Here is a 24,923-nt window from a genome sequence, read left to right on the forward strand (position 1 = left end):
CCTGTTTTTCTGGGTCAAGATGATTTTGTAACAGTTTCTCCAAGGTTATTCTCCACACGCCTCTGTACCTAATGATCATTCTACTCTGCAATTATGGGTGTTACATTGCACATCTAACCCACTTTTCTTCTAGCATCTTAAGAAGCACCTGGTATGGATCTTCCCACACCTTGTCCCAACTACAAGAACCGTGTAAGGTAGGTTAAGCTGGGACAGATGTACTTGACCTAAAATCATCCACTTAGTTTCAGGGTTGACTGGAAAAGTCGAACTGAGCCTTACTAGTCTTAAACCAACAGCTTCATCGCAAGAATAAGTAAGGGCATTGTGCGCCTACTCATGGGCCTTCATTGGTGGGAAAAGGAATGGATTATACGATTAAATGTTGCTGCATAAGAACAAAAAAAAGGTTATTTACATATTTATGTCAGAATTTGGGATGCAGGTTAGTATTATGATGTCACTGTGCATGCTACCACTTTGATGTAACCTCAGTTACAGGTGAACTATAAATCCTACTGCATTTTCTTGGAAAGGAACATGGGTAGTGCAAGAGATTCCATCTTCCTACCTACTCCTGTCCCATTCATGTCTTAGGCACCGTTTAAGGTGCCTCCGGGTTGAAAGGATCAGCCGGTGACATCACCGTTGCCTGGGGGACATCCATGGGGGCTCTTTTCATATCCCTGTCAAGGAGCTGGAGCGAATGATGAGAGCTCACCCAACCACACAGCAGCATCTGAGTCTCAAATGCAGACTTGCTAACCCCCAATCCAACGTACTAACCATGCGAGCCACCGTGTTCCTTCCTACCTAGTTAGCTTAAGAAAGAAATGTCCTGATCCCGAAGCTTGTATGAGGAGTCAGTGACAAGCCATGTTTGTCCACTGGGAAATAGCTCAATTTCTCAGGTCTGGGCCAACCTTTAGTTCTTTTCTGTTTTCTCCTGGTTGAGTATCAACCCCTGGTTTCTGTTTGCTGTAGTCCCCCTTATACAGAGCAGAAAACCCTGGATCAAGCCCATTCTTATGGTCCTACGCAATATTTTATTCTGTGAGGAAGAATGAGTAAAGAAAAGGATGTGATGATCATTGAGAGATCAAAAAAAAGGGGGGGGGAAGAGAAGAGAAAAGCAATATTTTTAGCAGGGACTTTTGAGAAATCTGACCTTTGAGAGAAGTCAGAGATGATTGAGATCAAGGCTGATCCCTGGGGAGGAAAATTGAATTCAAGAGGAATACCCCAATCCAAGATACGGTATCCAAGAAATCTATCTCAAAATTCCAACCAGATTTTCTTTTCTTCCTGGGTCTAAGTTGAACTGCACTTGTTACTCAGGTGAGAACTGCTCCGGTCGAGTTCCTGCCCGTTGGCTTTCCATTTCCCCACAGATCCCTTGTCATCTGTTGGGAGGATGCCAAGTGCTGGCCGGTGGCACCAGCAACAAAGGCAGGACTAGGAGAAACAAAGAAGAGATGAGAGTCATTTAGGGCAGGAATGAAGAATAAGCTGAGATGGACAGATGACAAATATCGTCCTCAATCGCTGATGAAATTTGTCTTATTCTTCCTGGCCCAGGATAGGCCAAGAAGTCACTAATTGTAGCTCTGCCTTCACACACTCTGCTAAGGTTATTTGTCCTCCAGAATTAGATCATAGCAATAGCATTTTAGACTTACATACTGCCCCATAGTATTTTACAGCACATTCTGAACAAGACTATATTTTACAACGTCAGTATTACTTGCATATTGCCCCCAACAATCTGGCTCCTCATTTCACCAACCTTGGAAGGCTGAGTCAACCTTAAGCCCCATCAGGATTGAATTTCCTAGGGGTGGGCAGAATTAGCCTGCAATAGTGCACTTAACCATTGTGCTACTGGGGCTCCAGGTAAGCTAGCAGTAACCACAGCTAGCCCAATTCTGCTTGCTGGTGATGAAAGAGAAGGGACTGTCTGTGCTCTCCACCCCACAAGAGGTGTTTCATGCTGCTTGTAAACCATATACTTTTCATCTGAGCTTCTGCTAAGTGGAGTTGGAGCCAAAAAAAGATTGCAGACATAGATACTCAAAGAGTAGGAATTTCTTGGGAAGAGAAGAAATTATCATAAAGGAAGAGTAATCATGCAGGGTCCAATCTGGCTCACTGGGACTAGAAGTTTTATCTTCCTAGGATTCCAGCAATCGCCCGAATTAAATCATGAGCCTCGATCCAAACTTCAAAAAACTTCAAAAGATTTATTAGGAGCGACATGCTGGCATGACCTGTATGAAGCCGACTCTGAGGTACACAATTTACAATCACCTATGACCCTGTTTCCCCACCACCCCTCTGGGTGGATCATAATTCAGATTGTCCAAGGAAACAGGTTCGTGGACTGGGTGTCATCAATCACGCCCTCCAATAGAAAATGTTTGCGCCCAGAATTCCCGGTTGCCTCAGTTGCAATCTTTGTGAGATGAGCTTGGAAAGTGCTTCTGAGTTCCTTCAGGGTTTTTTCCCCTTTCTCTTCCTCCCCCCTAGCCCTAACCCTAACCCTTTTCTTATGGCAACTTGGGAACAGGCGTAGGAATGTTTTACAAGCCTGGAGAGAAGTTATCTGAAGATGGGCTCCAGCATAAGTCCAAAAGCTCGGAAGATAAAATCTCTGGTCCCAGTGACTGACCCAGATTGGACTCTACAACATTATCCTGGGATATGTATATTCACCTTCTTTCGTGAGAAGTAATAATAACAAAGTGTTCCTCTCTATTTTTGATGGTACTGCTCCGGATGCTTCAATTCATCATCTCCCTCCCTCCCTCCCTCCCTTCACACACCATCTTTTCCTCAACTCTCTTACCTGAAAGCAATTCTTAAATTTCCGGCTAACAAAATAGAGAGCCACAGGGTTGATGCAGGAATTGAGAGAGGCCATGTTGATGCCAAAGTAATCCATAACCAGAAGGAAACTGAATGGAAGGAGACAAGAAAAAGCCATCATGTAGAACATTAAGATGAAGCAAGATAACATCTTCTAGGACAAAGTCAACTCTTGATGACTCCAAGAATATATCCAGCACTTTTCTTGACTATGGAAGAGGTTGCCGTTGCCTTCTTCTGGGAGTTTTTTTTTTCCAACTTCCCAACCTGGTCTGTAGCCTTCCCTACTTTATCCTAGTCAAGTACTAACTAGGATTTAACCCATTTAGCTTTCTCTATTAGAAGAGCTGAGGTCAAGCTGTTTCTTTTCCTTGATAATTTTTTCAGTTCAAGCCAAATCCAGATGATCCAAAGGATTGCTTATGACCTGGTTAATTTATGGGTTGACTGTTGCAAGGCACTCTCCATGGGGCTGCCCTTGAAGACCACCTGGAAGCTTCAACGTTCAAGATACAGTAGTGTGGCCACTTATGGGCATGCCTCAGTTTACCCATGTCACATTACTGCTTCACTGGTTGTCAGGTTGCTTCCAGGTGCAAATCAAAGTGCTGGTTGTTACCTATAAAGCTGAACACAGCATAGGGCTCGATTACTTGAGGGATCATCTGTCTTGCATAGTATCTGCGCAGCTAAGTTGTTCTTGTAGGGTTGGTGCACTCTGGGACTTTTCAATTAAACCAGGAGTCTCCAGAAGTGGCAACTTCTGGACTTGTGGACCTTAACTCCCAGAATTCCAGTGAGTGGCTGAGGAATTCTAGGAGTTGAAGTCCGCAAGTCTTAAAAGTTGCCACATTTGGAGACCCTGAATTAAATCAACCCTCTGCTTATCTTGCAGAAGGAACTTCCTAAGTATAGCAGAATACTTTTGTGAAAGGATCTTGACCAAGGATGTACATGGTGATGAGTAGTAAATCTTCTGCATGGTTTGGGACTGCCCTGTGTCCTGATGATGCCAGATCCACTTGCATGATAAAAGCAATAGTTAGCCCAGCCCGAAGACCTTGTGTTTTGGGGGAAAGGCCATTAAAATCTTGACCATGGTTTGTACCAAGCTTCTTTAGATCTTCATCACTCCTTCACTACCCTACCTCAAGACTTTACACTGTTTTTAATCAAAGGAGCGTGCTGTTCATGGCTGTCTTGTTTACAATTTTATAGAGCTTTCTAATGGATGTTATCATGAAGGTCCCAGCTGGGGTGGAAAGGTGGCACAGCCATAATTGAATCAATGCACTTAACAATCAATAAGTAAAGCAAAAAGACTAATTGTCAAAACTGCTTCGATTTTTTTAAAAGTCTCAATCATCACCGCATGGCATTTCTGTGTATTGATCTCACCTAAGCAGCTCACATCTATCCGCATCTTGTTGGTTGTAGATGGTTTTCTTGAGGATCCTACTGAGATGAAGAGGAAGCCAGCAGAGGGCAAAGATGACCACTAGACAGAACACAGTCTTGGCCACTTCTCGGCGCTGGAAAACAAACGTGTGACCATTGAAACAAATAGTAGAAGATCAGAAAAAAAGACAAACAATTCTCTCATACTTCATTCCATCCTGTCCCCTCCAGTGCTTAGATCAGACCTTACGAGCTTCAGCCTTTTCCTGTTTCTCACTTATTTCTCTTTTCTTCTTGCTTGGGTTCCAGTTGTCTTAAATTGCTCTCAACTACCCAGAATCATAAGATGAGATGAACAGCGATATAAAACTTTTAAATAAAACTTAAGTAAATTTCATTTTAGTTTGCTTTATTGTCATCGCACTTTGTACAATGAAATTACATGCCATCATCAGTGTATATTATAACTCTAAAAATAAAACACAAACACACATTCTTCTCATTCTCTACAAGTGAATTGAAAAACCCTGATATTCCATTAACATTGCACTATACAGTAGAATTCAATAGAATTACTGCCCAGGGATAGAAGCTGTTTTTCAGCCTATTTGTCCTTGTTTTTATTATCCTGGACTGTCTGCCAGATGGTAATAGTTAAAAAAAAAAGGGTGCCCAGGATGAGATGGATCTTTGAGAATGGTTTGAACTTTCTTAAGGCAGCGAGAGCTATAAAGCTCTTCCAAAGAGGGGAGAGGGCAACCAATGATCCTCTGGGCAATGACGTTCACCCTCTGGAGTGCTTTCCTATCTGCCATTGTGCAACTGGAAAACCAGACAGAAGTGCAGTAAGTTAAAATGATCTCTATGGTGCAGCAGTAGAAGGTCACCAGCAGTTTTTCATGCAGTTGTTGTTTTCTGAGAAGCCTCAGGTAGTATAATTTCTGCTGGGCCCTTTTGACCAGGGCTGCAATGTGGGCACCCCAGGTCAGGTCCTCTTTTAGGGTAACACTCAGAAACTTAAAACTGGTCACTTGCTCCAGTGATAAGCAAGGGCTGGATGTCTGATCTGTTCCTTCTATAGTCCACTATAAGCTCTTTGGTCTTACTGGTGTTGAGGACCAAGTTATTGTCTCCACACCACGAAAGCAACCGGTCCACCTCATCCACCCACCCAAGAGATGAGTCCTACCACTGTTGTATACACTGTTGTTGTATCAGCAAATTATCAAAGAAAGAGATCCATTAATTTCTGAGCTATGTTGCATTTCCAGAGCAGGACCAAGGACAGCGTCAACAAATGTACATAATTGACCCTTATTTAAATCAGGTGAGTCCAACACATGGCCCACAGGCCACATGCAGCACTGGACAGCTCTTAATATAATCCCATAAGATAATAATAAATATTTTTTAAAAATAAAGGAGGTTTGTTTTTACATACATTCACTATATTATGCATTTTTATCATTGACTTGGCTTCATTATTAGTTGATTAGCCATCACCGCTGCTGCTTATACTTATTCATTTTGTGGATGCTTTTACTGTTTTACTGACTTTTCAATTGTTCTAATTATAAATTGTAATCGGAAGCCGCCCAGAATCATTACTTGGTTCATTTATTTGAATAAATAAAATAAAAATAAAGTAAAGTAAAATAAAAATAATAATAAAATAAAATTACAATAAATTAAAATGAATAAAAAATAAAATAATAAATGCAAGTAAAATAAAATAATATAAATAAAATAATATAAATAAAATAATATAAATAAAATCATAAATAGAATAAAACAAATAAAATATAAAATAAAATACATGAAATGAAATATATGTGACCCACGACAGAATTAAGAGAATAACAGAAGTTGGGAGGGACCTTGGAGGTCTTCTAGTCTGGGAATTGCCAATCTTTTGGACCTCAGGGACCACCAAACTCATAATTTTAAATCCCGCAGACCAGAGACCCTGGGAAAATCCTCAAAAAAGTCTGCAGGAAAATTTCCCACCCCGTTTTCCTACTGATCTTTATTTGGGATGGCAGGATACCATCTCCAGCTCCGTTCTTGGGGGGGGAGGGTGAGAGAGAGAGACAGAGACTTTTGGCTTCATGCAAGGAAAGCAGCAGAAGCAGCAGAAGTCTGTCTTTCTCTCCCCCAAACTCCACCTGAAATGAGTCTCTTGGAACACAATGCCTTGCAGGGTCCCAAAGACTCATTTCTGGCGGAGTTTGGGGGAGAGAAAGACAGACTTTTGCTGCTTTCCTTGCATGCAGCCAAAAGCAGAAGAAGAAAGAAGCAGAAAGAAGCAGCCCGGTGGCCAGGCCAGGCGCGTGGGGTGAGTGGGGCAAGTTCCCCCCTCTGCCCTTTCCCCCCTCCCCTCACTACCTCCTGTTCACAATGCAAGCACCGCAAGCCTTGTGTTCCCGCAAGGCCATGTGGGCAGCACAGCCTTGTGATCCCGTGCAGCCTGGATTAATTGCTTTGGGGGGAACATTTCTCTGTGGACCACCAAAATTTTCTCGCAGACCACCAGTGGTCCCCGGCCCACTGGTTGGCGACCACTGTTCTAGTCCAACCCCCTGTTCAAGGCAGGAGATCCTATCATCCCTCCATTGCTCTTCACTCAATGCAGCTCAGGCAAGCCAAAAGATTGGGCAACCATGAATTAGATGGACATTTATGGAACAGTGGCAGGAAACAGAATGATAAAGTAAGGAAACCTCTCCCCACCATCACATGTTTAGCCAAAGCTGAAAGTCTGTTTGATCTTAGCTGTGGAGGATTCTCACCCGCTTCATGTGATCATTGAGGGCCAACCTCATGCCGTTGCTTTTGCTCAACATCTCACAAGACATGAGGGAGTAGAAGACACCAGTGCAGGCCAAAGGCAGGCAGAAGTAAAATCCAAAAAGCCACCAGTCTTTCACATCCTTGTAAAACTGTAGAAAGAGGATAAGAAAGAAATAAGTTCAAGGAATGAAATGCACGACCTGTCAACTCATAAAATATTTCTCTGGTCTTTTAGAGTTGCCAGCAGAAAGTATGTGTGTGTGGGCGGGGGGGGGGGTAGCACAGTACAGCTTGCAACCAAAGCTGCATTCTATAAATGTTTTCATAGATAGTTTGTAGGTCACCGAAGTTTCTGCCGTGCAAAATTCTAACTGGAGACTCTTGATGACTCTTGATGACTCTTGGCTATGGATGTGTCCCATTGGAGAATATGAATTACGATACACTGAGAGGAGTGGGGGAAAACCAGGGTCAAGGGTTACAATGAATGATGTGTCTCAGAGTCAGCTACACCCAGGCAGTGCCGGACATGTTAACTCCCAATAAATCCTTTTGAAGTTTTGGAAGTTTGGCTCGAGACTCGGGATTTTAAATGGGGGTAATTACCAGAGCCCTGACACCACCGAGCTCACTCGTGTGCAGAAATTGGAATTAGATGCTGTGCTAAGCAATGTCATGTAATTGTTTTAAGTTCTATGGCTGTGTGAACCAGCCACTTCTGGCTTTTTAAAGAAATCATAGTTAAACAATTTAGAGGCTGTTATGTTGTGGGAACTCAGCCTTTTTTTTTTTTTTACCATGATATTCACATGTCAAACTACTGCAAGGTCCGGATTGCAGGGTATCTACCCAAGCTCTTTCAGAGTAAATAGAGGCTTGTTCTAGAGAGTGCTTCTGTCTGCTTCTTCTGTATTGTTGGTGAGCAGATTTCACAAGAATCCTTATCCTCAGAGGATTTGCTCCCATAGCTGTAGAGTAGAAGCTCTTGCCTATATCTTTCTATGGTGTCTTTTCTATTTCCAAATTTGAGGCGCATACAGGTACATTTTATATTCATTGTTTTTAAGGGATGTTAGCTCTTCATTCACATTCTGGGTTACAAAACATAGTTGCCAAGCCAGCATATGCAGAAAACTTTGGGTTAGATGTGTTGTTTTATTGTTTATTGCTTTCTTTTTTTATAATGGATTTTCTACAGCTATCTCCTTCCTTCCTTCTTTCCTTCCTCCTCTCCTCTCCCCTCCTCTTCTCTTCCCTCCTTCCCTCCCTTCTTTCCACACTCCTTCCCTTCTTCTTTCCTTCCTCCTCTCCTCTCCTCTCCTCTTCCTTCCCTCCCTCAACCATAATAAAGACCTTTCAATTTCATTATGTTATGCAAAGTCATCCCAAGAGAAATGAGATTTAAGGAAAGCATCCTATCTCTTTGTTTTCATATTCTGGTATGAAGTCACTTGTGGCCATCATTTCCTCCAACTGTCCCTGCTGTTTAGTCATTCAAAGGTCTCCCGATTCTCTCAAAGATTTTCTTTTTCCTTTCTCCATGGACATTTGGAACTACCCGCCGCAGGAATTTGATCTTACTCTGCTGAGCATCTCCAAGCTAACACCTTCTGTATAAACTGGGATTAGTAGTAATCCCAATAGAGTTAGGGAACACCAGAATGGAAAAGGCTGATACATAAGAGGTGGGGCAGAATCAGGGGTGGGCTGCTGGGGGCTCGCAGGGGTTCTGGAGAGCCCCTAGTTAAGGTTCTATGCAGAATAGGGGGATTCAAAAAATTTTTTGCTACCAGTTCTGTGGGCGTGGCTTGGTGGGCACGGCAGGGCAAGGATACGGCAAAATCCCCATTCCCTCCCCACTCCACTAACCTGCTTTCCAGCTCCGTTTTCCTGTGCAGGACAACAAAAGTAGACCCAGCCAATCAGCTGGGACTTGGGAGGCGGAGAATAGATGGAGGCAAGGCCAATCAAAGGCGGTATTTGCTGGTTCTCCAAACTACTCAAAATTTCCGCTACCGGTTCTACAGAATTGGTCAGAACCTGATGAAGACCACCTCTGCCCCAAATCCCACTCCTGGCTGGCCCCACCTACCCGTCCCCTCCCAGGAGCCCCCACATGGCCCATTTTGGATGCAGGTAAGTGCAGAGCACGCACAGAAGCTCGGGGAGAGGGAAAAACAGGCCACCTGGAAGTTCTGGAAGACTGAAAATGGGCCTCTTTCCAGCTTCCAGAGAGCCTCCGGAGCCTGAGGAAGCCATTTTCATTCTCCTGGAGGCTCGCCGAAAGCCTCTGGAGCCCAGGGAGGGCGCAAACACCCCCCTGCCCTGGTGCAGGAGGCTGACTAGGCCACGCCCACCATGGCCACACCCAACCAGCAACCGGGCAGAGAACCCCTTGCTAAAATTTTTGAAGCCGACCCCTGAACAGAATGAACGATGTGCCAAAACGAAATAACACTTCCGGGCAGCCATTGTGTCTTCCACCTTCTCCCCAACTAAACTGAAGCTTGTCCGTTCAAAGCAGGAAGAGATACACATTTAACATTAAGCCTATTGGTTGGTCAACTTCTCTGTTTCTGATCACCGCCAAAGGAAACAACTCACCGACATAAAGCTGGACTTTTGCTCGGGGGCCAGCAAGCAAACCCGGTGAGTCTGTTCCCGGTAATCCAGTTTCACCAAGTCGAAAGCAATGGCTTCCGGGATAGCCAGGATGATGGCTACAGCCCATATGAAAGTCACTTCCACCGCCTTCCACAATGGGATTCCAATGCCCTGAATCCGGCTCCAGGAAGCCACTGCTCGGTATCTAGAGGAGAAAGGAAGGAGGTGCTATTTGCCAGAGGAAAAGGTGTTTCAGTAAAAACGGGAAATGCTCCGAAGAGTTTATTACCGGTCTATGCTGAGAGCACAAAGGCTGAGGACAGTGATGCCAACGGAGGCCTTCTGTATGAACGGCACCAGCTTGCAGATCTGCACCCCGAACGGCCAATCTTCTGCAAGAAGCTGGGAAGAAAAACAAAGGAAAGAAACTCAACATTATTTCTCCATAATGAGCCATGGTGGCGCAGTGGTTAGAGTGCGGTAAAATGAGGACCCAGGTTGTTGGGGGCAATAGGCTGACTCTGTAAACTCCTTAAACAGGGCTGTAAAAGCACTGTGAAGTGGTATATAACTATAAGTCTGCCCACTGCCAGCGGTTTGATCCTGACCGGCTCAAGGTTGACTCAGCCTTCCCTCCTTCCGAGGTGGGTAAAATGAGGACCCAGATTGTTGGGGGCAAGAGGCTGACTATAAAAGCACTGCAAAGCAGTATATAAGTGCTATGGCTATTTTTTTCCTTCCTTCCTTCCTTCCTTCCTCCCTTCCTTCCTTCCTTCCTTCCTTCCTTCCTTCCTTCCTTCCTAACTAACCCAAGTCGACTCAGCCTTCCATCCTAGCTGGCCCCACCCAGCCCACCCCTCCCAGGAGTCTCCAGGTGCCCTCTTTTGGACGCAGGTAAGTTCATGGGCCTGTTTCTGGCTTCCAGAGAGCCTCCGGAGTCCGGGGAAGGCAAAAACACCTCAGGAGGCCGACTACGCCATGCCCACCCAGCAACCAGGCAGAGAACCTGTTGCTAAAAATTTTGAAGCCCACCCCTGCACCTGACGCATGTCTTTAAAAATCCTAACAGCATGGAAAGTGGGAAGCTAACGTCAAAACTGCCAGGTGTCCCTGAAAACAGGATTAAGAAGGCTAGTCTTTATTGTAATTCAGGAATGACTGACAGTCAGTTGAGAGTCACTGGGGAAGGGCTTGTCCACCCTCTCCAGATTTAGTTAGTTCTTTCCCTGCAGATTCCTGCATGTGATCAAACATGAGCGCCTTTCCTTTCTCATGATTGCTCATAAATGGCAGTTGCATGTTTACATACGCTGCATTTCTGGATAATTTCCTGACCTTAGCAGAAGCCAGGGAAAAAACCTAAAATGTTAACAAGCCTGAGCGAATCAATCTACATTTTATCCCTCTGCAGTAAAAAGGCTTGTTTCAATGGCAAGAACATAAATACCTTGTACGCACATAAATAACTCTCCAATGACCCCCATAAGAATGTGAGATGGGATGGGCAAAATTTGCAATCCTATCAGTAGTTTTGACCAATGCCCTGTAAGAATTGTACAGTACACCACTGCGAAGACTGTGTAACTAGGTTGAAATGGCAGCTAGTATTCTAGTAAAATCAGTTAAGTTTCTTTCAAGCCCTAGTTAATGTATTTATTTTTATCCTGCCTTTATTGTTTATATACTGTAAGCAACTCAAGGTGGTAAACAAAGCTAATAGACCTTCTTCCTCCTTTTTACCCCACCACAACGACCTGTTGAGGTGGGTTGAGATTTGGGAGAGAAGAATTGGCCCAAGGTTACCTAGCTGCAGGGGCTCGCAGGGGTTCAGGAGAGCCCCTAGCTTAAGATTCTGTGCAGTTTGGAGAACCCCCAAATCGCACTCCTGGCTGGCCCCACCCACCCAGCCCCACCCCTCCCAGAAGTCCCCAAGCCACCTGTTCTGGATGCAGGTAAGTACAGGAGGCGTGTGGAGGGTTAGGGAGGGCGATAAACAGGCCCCCCGGAAGTTCAGAAGACCGGAAATGGGGCCGTTTCCAGTCTCCAGCAGGCTTGTTACTAGAGAGAAATGACTAGATTCAAGGCAGACATTAAAATCTGCAGGGACTCCTTTACCATTACCTACTCAAATATCTCTCAAGGAATACTTGCCTTGAGACATATCTAAAGCCCCCTAACTAGTAACAATCCCCCCCAAATTGTGAAAATTATTCAGGAAGCATTAATGGCGAGTCTTGCAGATTGGAGTTTTAATGGATGTTTCATTCTTTTTTTGCACTGTGTGAGATTGGATGGTAGTTCTTTGCTTAAACTGATTTTTTAAAATAATTTTAGACTGCCCGGAGTCTGAAATCATGTGATATACAAATTGATGTATAAATAAATGAGTCATTGAGGTTTCTCTGAGAATTATTTGTAATACATGGAATGCTTCCAAATAAAGCTTATGATAAGGCAAATGAGGAATGAGAAAAGAACCTCAGATTTAATCAGCGTAAACAAGATTTATGAAGACTCAATAAGTGTTTGTTTCTTTCTAAAAAAAAACCCTCCATGTCAGTTACGTTGTTTTATGTTTTGAACACTTTGTTCCAATTTCAGAACTGCTGTTTTTCCACACTAAACGTTACAATCTTGTGGTTTGCTGGTGTGATGAAAGATAAATTACAAGGATTATCCCAATTTTAAAATCTCGATGATCATCTAACTCTACTTCAACGGCCAGAATATGTAAGGTAGACCATGAGGGGCTCACTTATAATTTTGGGAATACATACGCAGATCTCTCTATTTGTCATCTTTATCATTTTTATTTTATTATATAAAATACGCACACACACACACACAAAAATAGGAAATTACAGGAGGGAAAGGGAGTGGGGGAAAGGGGGTTGTGAGATACAAGGAAGAAGAGAAAAAAGAAAGAAAAGGGGACACTAAATTCCAATTCTTCCTAGCATGGTACAAGATAAATACACTTCAACCTCAACTTTTTGCTTTTACACATTAATATATAACTAGCCATTTCTATAACACCAAATCTTTCTAATCAACAAAAACAAGACCAAAGTTTCATTTTATTTCTTCACAAGCTCAAATTCCAGAAGTGATATCCAAATAAGAACATACTTTCCTCTTTAAATAAAGTAATCAATTTAACCATTCTTGCTTTATCTTCTTTGCTATGGAATTAAGTAACCTAGTATCCTTTGTGAACTGTCACAATTTTTATTTACAAAATGTACTGTATTCTTTCAAACTCTTCGGCCAATCTCTTTATTTGTGATCAGTATGCAGCAATATTTCTTAGAGATGGAATATTGACAGGGTCCCAAATATTAGAAAACAATATCCAATAATTGCATGTTTTTCCTAATATTTCTCCACAGGGACAGGCTACCTTTCCACCCCCAGTCGGTCAAGTGTTGATCCATTGGCTTGTCACATGAATCTGGACTGAGAGAGTGACTAGTCCAGAGTTTTCATGGCTAATATGGAACTAGAACTCACAGTCTCCCAATGATTGGCTCAAAATCACCCAGCTGGCTTTCATGCCTAATGTGGAAGAGGAACTCACAGTCTCCTGGATTCTAGCCATGTGACTTAACAACTAGGCCAAAATGCTTCTCATCCAGAAATTTCCTGACAGCTAGAACAATTAATCAGTGGAACGACTTGCTTCTATTAGACGTGGGTGTTCCAACCCTAGAGGTTTTTAAGAAGAGATAGAACAACCTTTTGTTTGAAATGGTATAGGGCAGACATCCCTAACCTGTGGGATGCCCCCACACTAGTGGGCCATGAGGGGTTTGCAACTCGGCTGTGGAAATGGCCGGGGAGCGCATAAGCGCATCTTCCCTTGCACAAGCAGAGGGCGAGTATGTGTGTGCATTCTCCATTTGCATGAGTGGCAGTTGTGTGTGCATGGCATTCATGGAAATGGAGCTGTGCATTTGTGTGTGCTTGCCAGCCGCTTGCATGAACTTATCCCCTCCCCTCTGGTCTACAAATAGCAATAGCACTTAGACTTATATACTGCTTTACAGTGCTTTATAGCCCTCTCTAAGAGGTTTACAGAGTCAGCCTCTTGTCCCCAACAATCTGGGTCCTCATTTTACCCACCTCGGTAGGATCCAAGGCTGAGTTGACCTTGAGCCAGTCAGGATCAAATTGCTGGCAATCGGCAGAGTTAGCCTGTAATACTATATTCTAACCACTGGGAGGGAGGGAGGGAGGGAGGGAGGGAGGGAGGGAGGAAGGAAGGAAGGAAGGAAGGAAGGAAGGAAGGAAGGAAGGAAGGAAGGGCGGCACTTAGATTTATATATCATTTCACAGTGTTTTACAGCCCTCTCTAAACAGTTTACAGAGTCAGCCTCTTGCCCCCAACAATCTGGGTCCTCATTTTACCCACCTCAGAAGGATGGAAGGCTGAGTCAACCTTGAGCCAGTCAACATCAAACTGCTGGCAGTGGGCAGAGTTAACCTGCAATACTGCATTCTAGCCACAAGGAAGGAGGGAGGGAGGGAAGGAGGGAGGGAAGGAAGGAAGGAAGGAAGGAAGGAGGGAGGGAAGGAAGGAATAGCCCTTAGACTTATACATTGCTTCATAGTGCTTCCCAGCCCTCTCTAAGTGGTTTATAGAGTCAGCCTCTTTGTCCCCAACAATCTGGGTCCTCATTTTACCCACCTCAGAAGGATGGAAGGCTGAGTCAACCTTAAGCCAGTGAGAACTGAACTGCCACAACAAGCAGTCAGCAGAAGTAGTTTACAGTACTGCATTCCGACCACTGCACCACCACGGCTACTGTAAATGTGAGGGCATTCTGGTATATATAGGATTTCCTGTATGAGAAGCTAATTCCAGGCAAAAGGTGAGAGGGATGTCAGTTTCTCTTTCCAAAGGATTCCAGAATATTTGGATCCCACACATCCTCCACAAGGACATCTCCAGATTGAACTAAATCGGGTCTTCTCTAAACTCCAGCTGCTGTAGGACATATATCTTGACAGAAACCAATTTAGAGAAGATTGCTTTAAGTACTACACTCTTTTTCATCCTTGCCCAGTTGACTTCTGATTACATTCAAAGGAGGTGATTGTGTAAAAAATCCCAAACCGAAATATCTGGGAAGGAGGAATATGTGAAATAATTATGTTTCACAGATATTTTGGCCCGGAGGCCTCCCAATTAATCACATTTCACTGCCTTTATGACATCTGATCAATTTCTGGCTCTTGAACTACAGAACAATCGCTCTACTGTTCCTTCTACTACAATGCTCAACAAGCGGTGGAAAAAATAATACTGCAGTAGGATGCAAGTTCCACATTTTCATTCTGATGTTAGCAGTGACTTTGAGTTCTCCTTATCCTTCCACATGCACGTTTTCTGGTCTGTGAAGTCGGTCGGGTTATATTTCTTGGGTGACAGGAACAAAATGTTTTCAGTTAGCCCACCAGAAGGATATTTTCAGCCCATAGAGATCCTACCCTATAGCCATATTTGTCACTTTCATAGTATCATAAGGATGGATGGGACCCTGGAAGTCTTCTACTCCAGTCCCCTGCCCAAGGCAGGAATCTTTATACCATCCTAGACAATCTTTTCTTGAAAACCTTCCATAATCGAGCACCCACAACTCCAGGAGGCAACCTGTTCCATTGATTAATCGTTCATACTGCCAGGAAATTCCTCCTTAGTTCCAGGTTGGAGCTCCCTCTGATGAGTTTCCACCCATGGCTTCTTGTCCTGCCTTCAGGTGCTTTGGAGAATAGCTTGACACCCCCTCTTCTTTGTGGCAGCCTCTGAGATATCAGAACCCTGCTATCATGTCACCCCCGCCTTAAGAAAGTTCAAAACATGCTCCAAGATCCATCTCATCCTGGGCACCCTTTTTTTTGAACTATTGCCATCTGGCAGACGGTACAGGACAATAAAAACAAGGACAAATTAGGCCGAAAAACAGCTTCTATCCCAGGGCAGTAACTCTATTGAGTTCTACTGTATAGTGCAATATTAATGGAACATCAGCGGTTTTCAGTTCAGTTGTATAGAATATATATATTTCTGTTTATTTTCATGGTCATAGTCTGCATTGAGGATAGTGTTTGATTTTGTTGTTTGAGGTGCACTGACAATAAACTAAACTAAACTAAACTAAACTAAACTAAACTAAACTATTCTAATCAATGTTCTCTTCCCTGTGACAACCCTTTAAGTAGTAGAAGATGGCTATTCAGCCTTCTCTTCATTAGGTTACACATACACATCCTATTTTTTTATTGGACTGTACCAGTGGTGGAATTCAATCTTTTTTACTACTAGTTCAGTGGAATGGTTTGGTGGGCGTGGCAGGGGAAGGATACTGTAAAATCTCCAGTCAGAGGTGGGATTTGCCAGTTCTCTGAACTACTCAAAGTTTCCGCTACTGATTCTCCAGAACTGGTCAGAACCTGCTGAATACCACCTCTGGACGGTGCCATTTCAAACTATAGGTCACAGAAACAGCTTGCCAGGTTAGATTGTCAGTTCTCTGATAAGGACCCTTGGCATCCCTGCAATCCAGACCCATTTTCAACTCCCTTTATAACATCTGATCAGCTTCTGGCTGTTGAGCTACAGAACGATAACTAACAATCACTTGACATTAGGGATAAGATCTGGAATTTTCTGTGGCTACTACACGGGGTGTACCAATTTATATGGGCTCTTCCTGGCTGCATCCCAAGCAGATGCATCTTTTTATGTCATGCATGTGCCACCATTACCAACCTTATATCTGAGCATCTGTTGACTTCATCCCACTGATCAATCAAGTGGAGCTGGATTTGAAAGGAAGGGCATCATAGCAATGCGATAAACCCAGTTGAATAGCCATGGTAAGTTATAAGTAGAAGAATACAATAAATAAATACCTTATACACATTAATGGGCAAAGCAATGAGGATGTAGAAGAGGTCTCCAAGAGCAAGGCTGGCAATGAGAACGTTGGGCCCATTTCTCATGCACTTATTCTTATAGATGATCCTTAGCAGGGTGGAGTTTCCAATGATGCCCACAATGAAGATAGTGCAAGAGACAAAGGTGTTGATGTACTTGAACACTTCCCGGATTTCTGTTCGCTTCTCACACATGACCGGTAGTGGAGCTTGTGGGATGGCATCTCCAGAAAAGTCCTTTGACTTGTTGGAGGGGACTCTCTGATCTGGGAAGACACCTGCTTGGATAATCTTCAAAGTTGGATCTTCTCCCAGAATCTCCAAAGATATGGTGCTGTCTTTGAAGCTGTTGGCCGTCTGGCTGGAGACACCCAAGATCAGGCAGGAGACCAACACTAGAGTAGGGAGATGTCTACCCATGGGGAAGCCAAGGTCAAAAACCCACACAGTTTTGTGTGTGTTGAGCATAGCAGGGTTAACGATGTCTCCTAAGACCTCCTATTCTCATCGGCAGGTGGAAGATGCTTACAAGAATCTGGATAACAAGAGAGAAAATTAGAAAAAGGGATACTGATATAAGCATGAATTTCTTTCCATTAGATTATTGTTCACAGAAGATAAGGATAAGCAACCCACAGCCCAGATTTCTTTTATACCCCTGATGGTTTGGGGTATAAATGGCCATAGAAATTTGGTTTGATGAATTGCCATAGAAATTTGCCAGTAAAATTGATAAACTAAACCCTAGGGGTGCAGATAAATAGGTATCTGCTTCTGTAGTTCCTAGAGGACTGGAAATAAACTATAAAAAATAGAATATGTGGCATTCCAAGTTAAAGGAAAAATGTTAGAAGTTGACAGATGACAAGGTGATGTTTACAGTTGATGGAGCAAATAGGAAGCTGGTCATGTACAAGTGTTATTTCCTCCTCATGATAGAATAGACCCCTATGGATCTACTGATGGAAACTACACATGGTCTGGGGAGGAACTAAAGCCCTTCCCTCCATTGTCACTAGGAGCATCTACTGTACCAATGAAGGTGGAGGCCAGTGGTGGGATTCACATTTTTTTTACTACCAGTTCTGTGGCCGTGGCTTGGTGGCCTTGGCAGGGGAAAAATACTGTAAAACTCCAGTCAGAGGTGGGATTTGCCGGTTCTCCGAACTACTCAAAATTTCCACTGAATACCACAGAACCTGAATACCACCTCTGCTGGAAGCGAGACCATCTGTTGAACTAGCAGCTATGTTCTTTCTTTACTTGCTTCTATTCCAACTAATGAAATTTTACTTAAGAAGGTTTCTACTGAGAGCTAAATTTGGCATTTATGTCAGTAATGTTCCTCAAGAACTCAACATTATTAGTTTCAGTTACAGACAAGGCCATTCTTTAATAACAATGGATAGCGCAAAGCAAAACCTATTTTCCCCTTAATAATTATTTGGATGCAGTACTGCATTCTAACCCACTGCACCGCCAGAGCCATGTTGGCTTAGTGGCTAGAATGCGGTATTGCAGGCTAACTCATTGCTCACTCTAGGACCGTGATGGCGAACCTATGGCCCGCATGCCACAGATGGCATGTGGAGCCATTTGTGTGGGCACACGAGCCCCAGCCAAACTTACCTGCACTGCACATGTACACACTCTCAGCTGATTTTTGGCCCATTTGAGGCCTTTTTCAGCCTCTCTGAGGCTCGAGGGAAGCCTCTGCAGCCTTTGGAGGCTGAAAAATGGGCCCGTTTTGTCACTTCCTATATTTCCAAAGACTGCAGAAGCTTCCCTTGAGCCCCTGGGAAGGTGAAAATAGCCTCCCCCGGGCTCCAGAGGCTGTCCGGAGGCTGAAAACAGGCACTTCTGGTTTTTCTGGAAGGCCCGGTATTCGGCCTCCCAAGGCTGCAGAGGCTTCCCTGGAGCCTCAGGGAGGCTGAAAAAGGCCTCAGACAGGCTGAAAATCAGCCGGGAGGTGCATGCATGCACAGTGCAGGTAAGGGGGGGGTGGGGCGCATTGCAATGTGGGTGCCAGTGTGTGTGCACTTTCGGCACACCATAGCAAAAAGGTTCACCATAGGAGTTTGATTCTGAGTGGCTCAAGGTTGACTCAACCTTCCCTCCTTCCAAGGTTGGTAAAATGAGGACCCAGATTGTTGGGGGCAACAGGCTGACTCTGTAAACCACTTAGAGTGGGCTGTAAAGTACTATGAAGCAGTATATAAGTCTAAGTGCTATTGCTAAATAAGAGCCATAGTGACACAAATGATATAAATGTAGTATTGCAGGCTAACTCTGCCCACAGCCAGGAGTTCAATTCTGACCCACTCAGAATTGACTCAGCCTTCTGTCCTCCCAAGGTCAATAAAATGAGGACCCAGATTGTTGGGGGCAAGATGCTGACTCTGTAAAATGCTTGGAGAGTGCTGTAAAACTCTGTAAAGTGGTATATAAGTTTAAGTGCTATCGCTATTTCAAGTCCCATCAGCCACAGTCAGCATGTCTGATGGCAAAGGCATATGAAAATTGTACTGTGTATGGGATATTAGTAAGACCACACCTAGAGTACTGCATCTAGTTTTGTTTACCACATTATAAAAAACATGTTGAGATTCTAGAAAAAGTACAGAGAAGAGCAACCAGGAGGATTACGGGACTGGAGGCTAAAACATACAATGAACGGTTGCAGGAACTGGGCTTGGCTAGTCTAGTAAAGAGAAGGACCAGGGGAGACATGATAGAGGCCTTCCAATATTTGAGGGGCTGCCGCAGGGAGGAGGCGATCAAGCTATTTTCCAAAGCACCCGAAGGCCAAACAAGGAATAATGGATGGAAAGTGAACAAGGAGAGATTTAACCTGGAAATAAGGAGAAACTTTCTGACAGTAAGAACAATCAACCAATAGAACAGCTTGCCCTTGGAAGTTGTGGGAGCACCATCAGTTGAGATTTTCAAGAAGAGATTGGACTGCCATTTGTCAGAAATGGTGTAGGGTCTCCCACTTGGGCGGGGGGTTGGACTAGATGACCTACAAGATCCCTTCCAACTCTGATTATCTGTTGTCTGTTATATTAAGGATATTTGTAATATCTAGTTGGGTTTGATTAAGGCATGATATCATCAAAATACATTGAAGCTAGTTCTGAATGCAGAAGATCAAAACGAGGGACACTGTCTCGGTTATTAGAAAGAAGAAACCTCTTTCAGTTAACGATGAAGTCACTGGGAGTTCAAATTCAACCCAGACATTAAATTAGGTTAAATTACATTGCTTACATTAAATTACATTGTCCACTTACTTTCTGATTTTCACTAACAGCTTGGTGGATCGCAAATTGCTGAATCTGATATGTCATGTCTCCGCAACCAAACAAGACAGACACAGATTTCAACGAATAATTAGAACTGCAGAAAAAACAATTGCTACCAACCTGTCTTCAACGGAGGACCTGTATCCTGCACAAGTCAAAAAGAGGGCTGTGGAAATATCTACAGACCCCTCGCATCCTGGACATAAACTGTTTCAGCTCCTTCCCTCAAAACGACACTATAGAGCACTGCACACCAGAACAACTAGACACAAGGACAGTTTTCCCCCGAATGCCATCACTCTGCTAAACAACCAATTCCCATAATACTGTCAAACTACTTAGTAGGGCTGTATTCTTCTTCTTCTCATCCTTCCTATTACCTATCTCTTCCCACTTATGACTATAACTGTGTTGCTTGTATCTTTACAATTTATATTGTTTTGTTTCCTAGTATGATTTGATTGCTTATTAGTAACCTATGACTATCACTAAGTGATGTATCTTATGATACTTGATGAATGTATTTTATTTTTTCTTTGTGTACACTGAGAGTTTATACACCAAAGACAAATTCCTTGTGTGTCCAATCACACTTAGCCAATAAAGAATTCTATTCTGTTCTGTTCTGTTCTGCTCTGCTTTACTCTACTCTACTCTACTCTACTCTACTCTACTCTACTCTACTCTATTCATGCTATTGTTTTGTGCAAATGAAGAGTAAATTTTAAAACATGTTTTAAAGATATTTACCCCACCCCTATACACATACACACATACACATAAAACTCAAGGTGGCCAACATATCCAACACACCTTCCTCTTCTTGTTTCCCCCACAACAACAGCCCTATGAGGTGAGTTGGGATTGAGAGAGAGTGACTGGCTTAAAGTCACCCAGCTGGATTTCAAGCCTAAGGCAGGACTAGAATTCCCACTCTCCTGGTTTTTTTCAGCACCTTAATCACCGCACCAAATTAGTTCTCCATTGCTAAATAAAAGACAAAGGAGTTCTTTCAAAAGCAGTAAATTGCTTGGAAGTTGAAATGCATTATTAATGCTTAATAATATTGCATTTCCTTGTATAATTCCTTGTGCAAAATGATTGCTGTGCAATTACTTTCCTATTATATTTACAAAACTTTTTAAAACAGATCCTGGATCCCAACTTATAATTTAATTGCAAGATTAGCGAATAATGAAAAGGAAAGAACTTCAAGATGAAAGGAATAATGAAAAAAAATTGCGACAAATGTATTAAAATGGGATACCCTGCCTTAAAACATCAGTCAGTGAAAATTTCAGATGCAAGAAAATTTCAGTCCTAGGAATAACTTTTTTTAGATTTTAAGAGCTACAAACTTTTTATCACGTGACAATCACCAAATAAAATTTGAAACCATTAAAATATACATAACCCATAATAGTTTACATCCATGACACTGAAGTACAATTAATACAATAAAATGAATCTCTTATTGAAGTATTTCTAAATCAATAAATAGTTTGGTTTCTGTAGCTTAGTAGTTCTCAGATGCATTTGGTGTCTCTGATGGTGAGGCTGTGCGTTTTCTACTGGGAAGATTTGCACTTACCTGGTTATAGCTTGTAAATATAGGATCAAGCTCTCACTCGTTTGTGTTCCCCAATTGTTTAAACCTAGCTTTCATGGAGTACACCTCAACAAGGTAAGATGAAGAAAGAATTTGAGATCAATGCAATTTACACAGAAGCATCCTTCAATTCAATGTTTCTCAATGTTTGTAACTTGAAGATGCACGGACTTCAATGCCCATAAATTCCTCAGGCCACCCATTGGCTGGGGAAGTCCACACATTTTGAAGTTGCCAATGTTGAGAAACACTGCTCTGGCCATTTTCATCTTCACATTCATGTCCTCTGTTGCTTCCTTCCCTCCCACCTGCCCCTCACTATTTCAAGAATAGCCATTTCCAAACAATCCCTGTTGTACACATACTTCAAAAATGATGGTCCACATATCGCCAAAGCACTGATCACCCAAAACATATATCCAAAATCTGAGCAAACAACCATTTGTCATTGTCATTTTTCATGCCTTAGAACCCTAGCGAGATTCCCTCTTCTCCTAGCCTGATGCACACAACTTGTTAATGTTCAAATTCCCATTTCGTTACCTTGGCCGGATGGTCAAAGCAAAGGATAATTCTTGCGTTGAAGTCCTACACTCCAGTTTTCCAGTTTTGCTGGGTAGAGGCATTTAGAACCAAGAGCTTCTAAATCTGCGGCCACCAAGACGACGCAGCCAAAGATGCTAAATTCAGTTTGCTCAAATTGTCCTTCAACAGTTTTTATTTAGGGCCTACAGCCAATAACATTGGATGGACAGGGTAAGTTTGGTCATGTGAGACGAGAATAACACAAACAAGTTGTATGCTTCAGGCAAGGGGAAGGCAGAGGAGGGGACAGTTACGGTCAGAGGAATCTCATGTTCAGGAAACAGATCCCAAAATGCAAGCTCATCTGATTTTCAGCAAAGGATTATTGATACATGTTTGGCTTTTCAACGTTTCAATTGGGATCTTTGTTATTGTTGTCTTCTGATAAAAGAGCCAGGATTGTTTGGCGCATGAGATAATCTTCTTCTGTTTTTTCCCCTCTCTCTTTCTTGCCCCCCTTCTTTCTTTACTTTTGGTGTCTAGTGTTAACCCCAACTTTGATGATCAGTGTTGAAAGAAATGACACAAGAGTACAAAGCAATGAGGCCAATGCCCTTAAAATCTCGCAACTAAACACTTCTCACGAGGAGGATTGTAAAATAGTGCTGAATGGGGATGATATGCTTCTCACCAACGTTTTCACCTAAATGAAATGGAAAGAAAGAGACTTGTATTTTTAGAAAAGGACATATCTGTCAATTTTATGTTCCCATTTTGGCATGCTAAGTTTTACGTGTAGACTCTTTCTGCAAATATTTTTATAATGCTGCTTGTGTGTCTTTATTTTTATTTTTTTTTGGTCAGGCGCGAAGAATCAGGATTACACAATAAATTGAATTTTTAAGTTGATTTAGTGCTTGATGCCTATATACAAGAATCTGGTCAAATAACAGTGAGCACTAAACTGGCCCTAGATAAGTAAGTAGAATGCAAGAGGGATTGGGAACGTAATGATTCCAGGCTGATTCCTCTCTTGACTCTGCCCTGGGCTCTACCACACTTTATCTTTCTTTGTGGGAATTTCCCCCTGATATACATTTATCTATGTATCTACTTATATATAGTGACGGATCCAGGGAGTGATGTGGTGGCCTAGAGGTGGAACTCTTACCTCACAATCAGGAGGCTGTGAGTTTGATCCTAGGTAAAGACATATTTCTCTCTCTGGGCACACTGAGAACATATCTGCCAAACATAACTCCACACTGGCAACAGGAAGGGCATCTGGCCAGTAAACACTCAACTCCATTCAGTTTCCCAGACTCCACCCCCTCAAGGGTTTATAGGGTCGGTAAAGATGATGATGATATAGTGATGATGATTGTTCTGTACTTTAATTACTAGCTGAATTTAAGGGAGACAGACTTAAACTCCACAAAGGCATCCATACAAAGTCTCTTTATTGGTTCATCAGGCATCCTCAAATATAACTCACAGTTACGTCGAGATTCATCCCAATGTCCAATTCTCTGCATAGCTGACTTTATGGTGTAAAAGGATGGTAATCTTTCATCCCATATCAACGGAGCAAGGAGGTGAGATGCTAGCATGATGCTGGGTTCAGGCAAGAGAGAAGGAACCTCCCACAATCCAACCAAGGGTCAATTCAGTGACCAATCAGGATTACAGATGTGGCCACATGATATGGATTATATTTCCCAAGATACCTTAACTACATTTACCATGATGCATTGCCTTAAGGGGACAACTCCCAATTCCTAACTACTATCCCAATTCCCAATTATCTATAAACTGTCTGGACAGCAGAATGATATTATGATTACTACAGCCTTCCTCAAAGTCTGATACATCCTCTGCATAAGCTTCAAAGGTATGGACCAAGTCCCAGATTTCCTAATGCAGATCTGGAGAACGTGTAGTCTAGAAAGCTAGACTAGAACAGAAATAGAAACCAAACAACTCTCTATAATAGAGAAAATTGTAACCAGATAACTTGAAGCCTGGATGGTTGCTTAACCTGTTGCTAGTAGGATAGATGTTAGGCTCAACCCTAGAGATGACACACAGAAATCCAATCCAGTTCAATTCATCATTGCTTACATCTAATGGACAGAATCTTGCCAGACTAAAGCTATTCCTATTAGATATATATTAAGAGGTTCTTAGACTATAGCTACTCTGATTTCCTTCGCACATTCCCCATCCATATCAGGACTGCACAGTCTCTTAATCTGGGCCTCTTTCTGGGAAAGCATTGTGTTGCCAAATGCTTCCTCCAGATACAATATGCTATCCAAAGCAGAAATGGTACTCATCCAGTTCTGACAGCTTCTGGAGAAGCAGGAGTGGAAATTTTGAGTAGTTTGGAGAACTGGCAAATATCACCTCTGACTGGCCCTGCCCCCTTCTATTCTCTGCCTCCCATTGAGTCCCAGCTGATCGGCTGGGTCTTCTTTTGTTGCCCTGCACAGAACAGAGTTGGAAAACAGGCTAGCGGGGTGGAAAGGGAATGGGGATTTTGCAGTATCCTTCCCCTGCCATGCCCACCAAGCCACGCCCACCAAGTTACACCATGCCCACCAAGCCACGCCCACAGAACTGGTTGTAAAAATTTTTTTGAATACCACCACTGATTTTATACATTTACACATTTTGCAGCATAGGCATTCTAGCTCCTCAGCTTTGTTTATGTTGTGGTTAGCCGGCAGCAGGTGTGGACGGCTGAGGAGAGCGAGGACTCAGTTGAGGGGCCAGGACCATTAGGGAGTGGACAGCTGCCTTCAGAGATTATGGGGGCTGGCAGCAGCAATGAGGAGGTTCCTGAGGAGCCTGTGCCAAGTGCACGTGCGCACACGGTTGCTCGTAGG

General features: G+C 43.0%; 1 protein-coding gene across 1 annotated transcript; it reads right to left on the reverse strand.

Moving 5' to 3' along the window:
- Positions 1 to 1,028: 1,028 nt before the first annotated feature.
- Positions 1,029 to 22,207, reverse strand: LOC113437974 (endothelin receptor type B-like). Its single transcript, XM_026703179.2, has 8 exons — positions 22,054 to 22,207; positions 16,573 to 17,131; positions 9,947 to 10,059; positions 9,658 to 9,862; positions 7,053 to 7,202; positions 4,264 to 4,397; positions 2,846 to 2,954; positions 1,029 to 1,455 (listed from the first exon to the last, which is right to left on the reverse strand). The coding sequence occupies exons 2-8, from the start codon at positions 17,062 to 17,064 to the stop codon at positions 1,312 to 1,314; spliced, it is 1,347 nt and encodes a 448-aa protein (XP_026558964.2). The 5' UTR covers positions 17,065 to 17,131; positions 22,054 to 22,207; the 3' UTR covers positions 1,029 to 1,311.
- Between the last annotated feature and the right edge of the window lie 2,716 nt (positions 22,208 to 24,923).

Source organism: Pseudonaja textilis, chromosome 12 (assembly GCF_049901715.1).
Source record: "Pseudonaja textilis isolate UNSWEBS1 chromosome 12, rPseTex1.2, whole genome shotgun sequence".
Taxonomy (NCBI): Eukaryota; Metazoa; Chordata; class Lepidosauria; order Squamata; family Elapidae; genus Pseudonaja; species Pseudonaja textilis.

Coding starts and splice junctions, on each gene's coding strand:
- LOC113437974 (XM_026703179.2), bottom strand. CDS start 17,064: ATGCTCAACACACACAAAACTGTGTGGGTTTTTGACCTTGGCTTCCCC. Junction 7,203..9,657: donor AAAAGTCCAGCTTTATGTCG/GTGAGTTGTTTC, acceptor CTCTTTCTACAG/TTTTACAAGGATGTGAAAGA. Junction 1,456..2,845: donor AATTTAAGAATTGCTTTCAG/GTAAGAGAGTTG, acceptor TGTTTCTCCTAG/TCCTGCCTTTGTTGCTGGTG.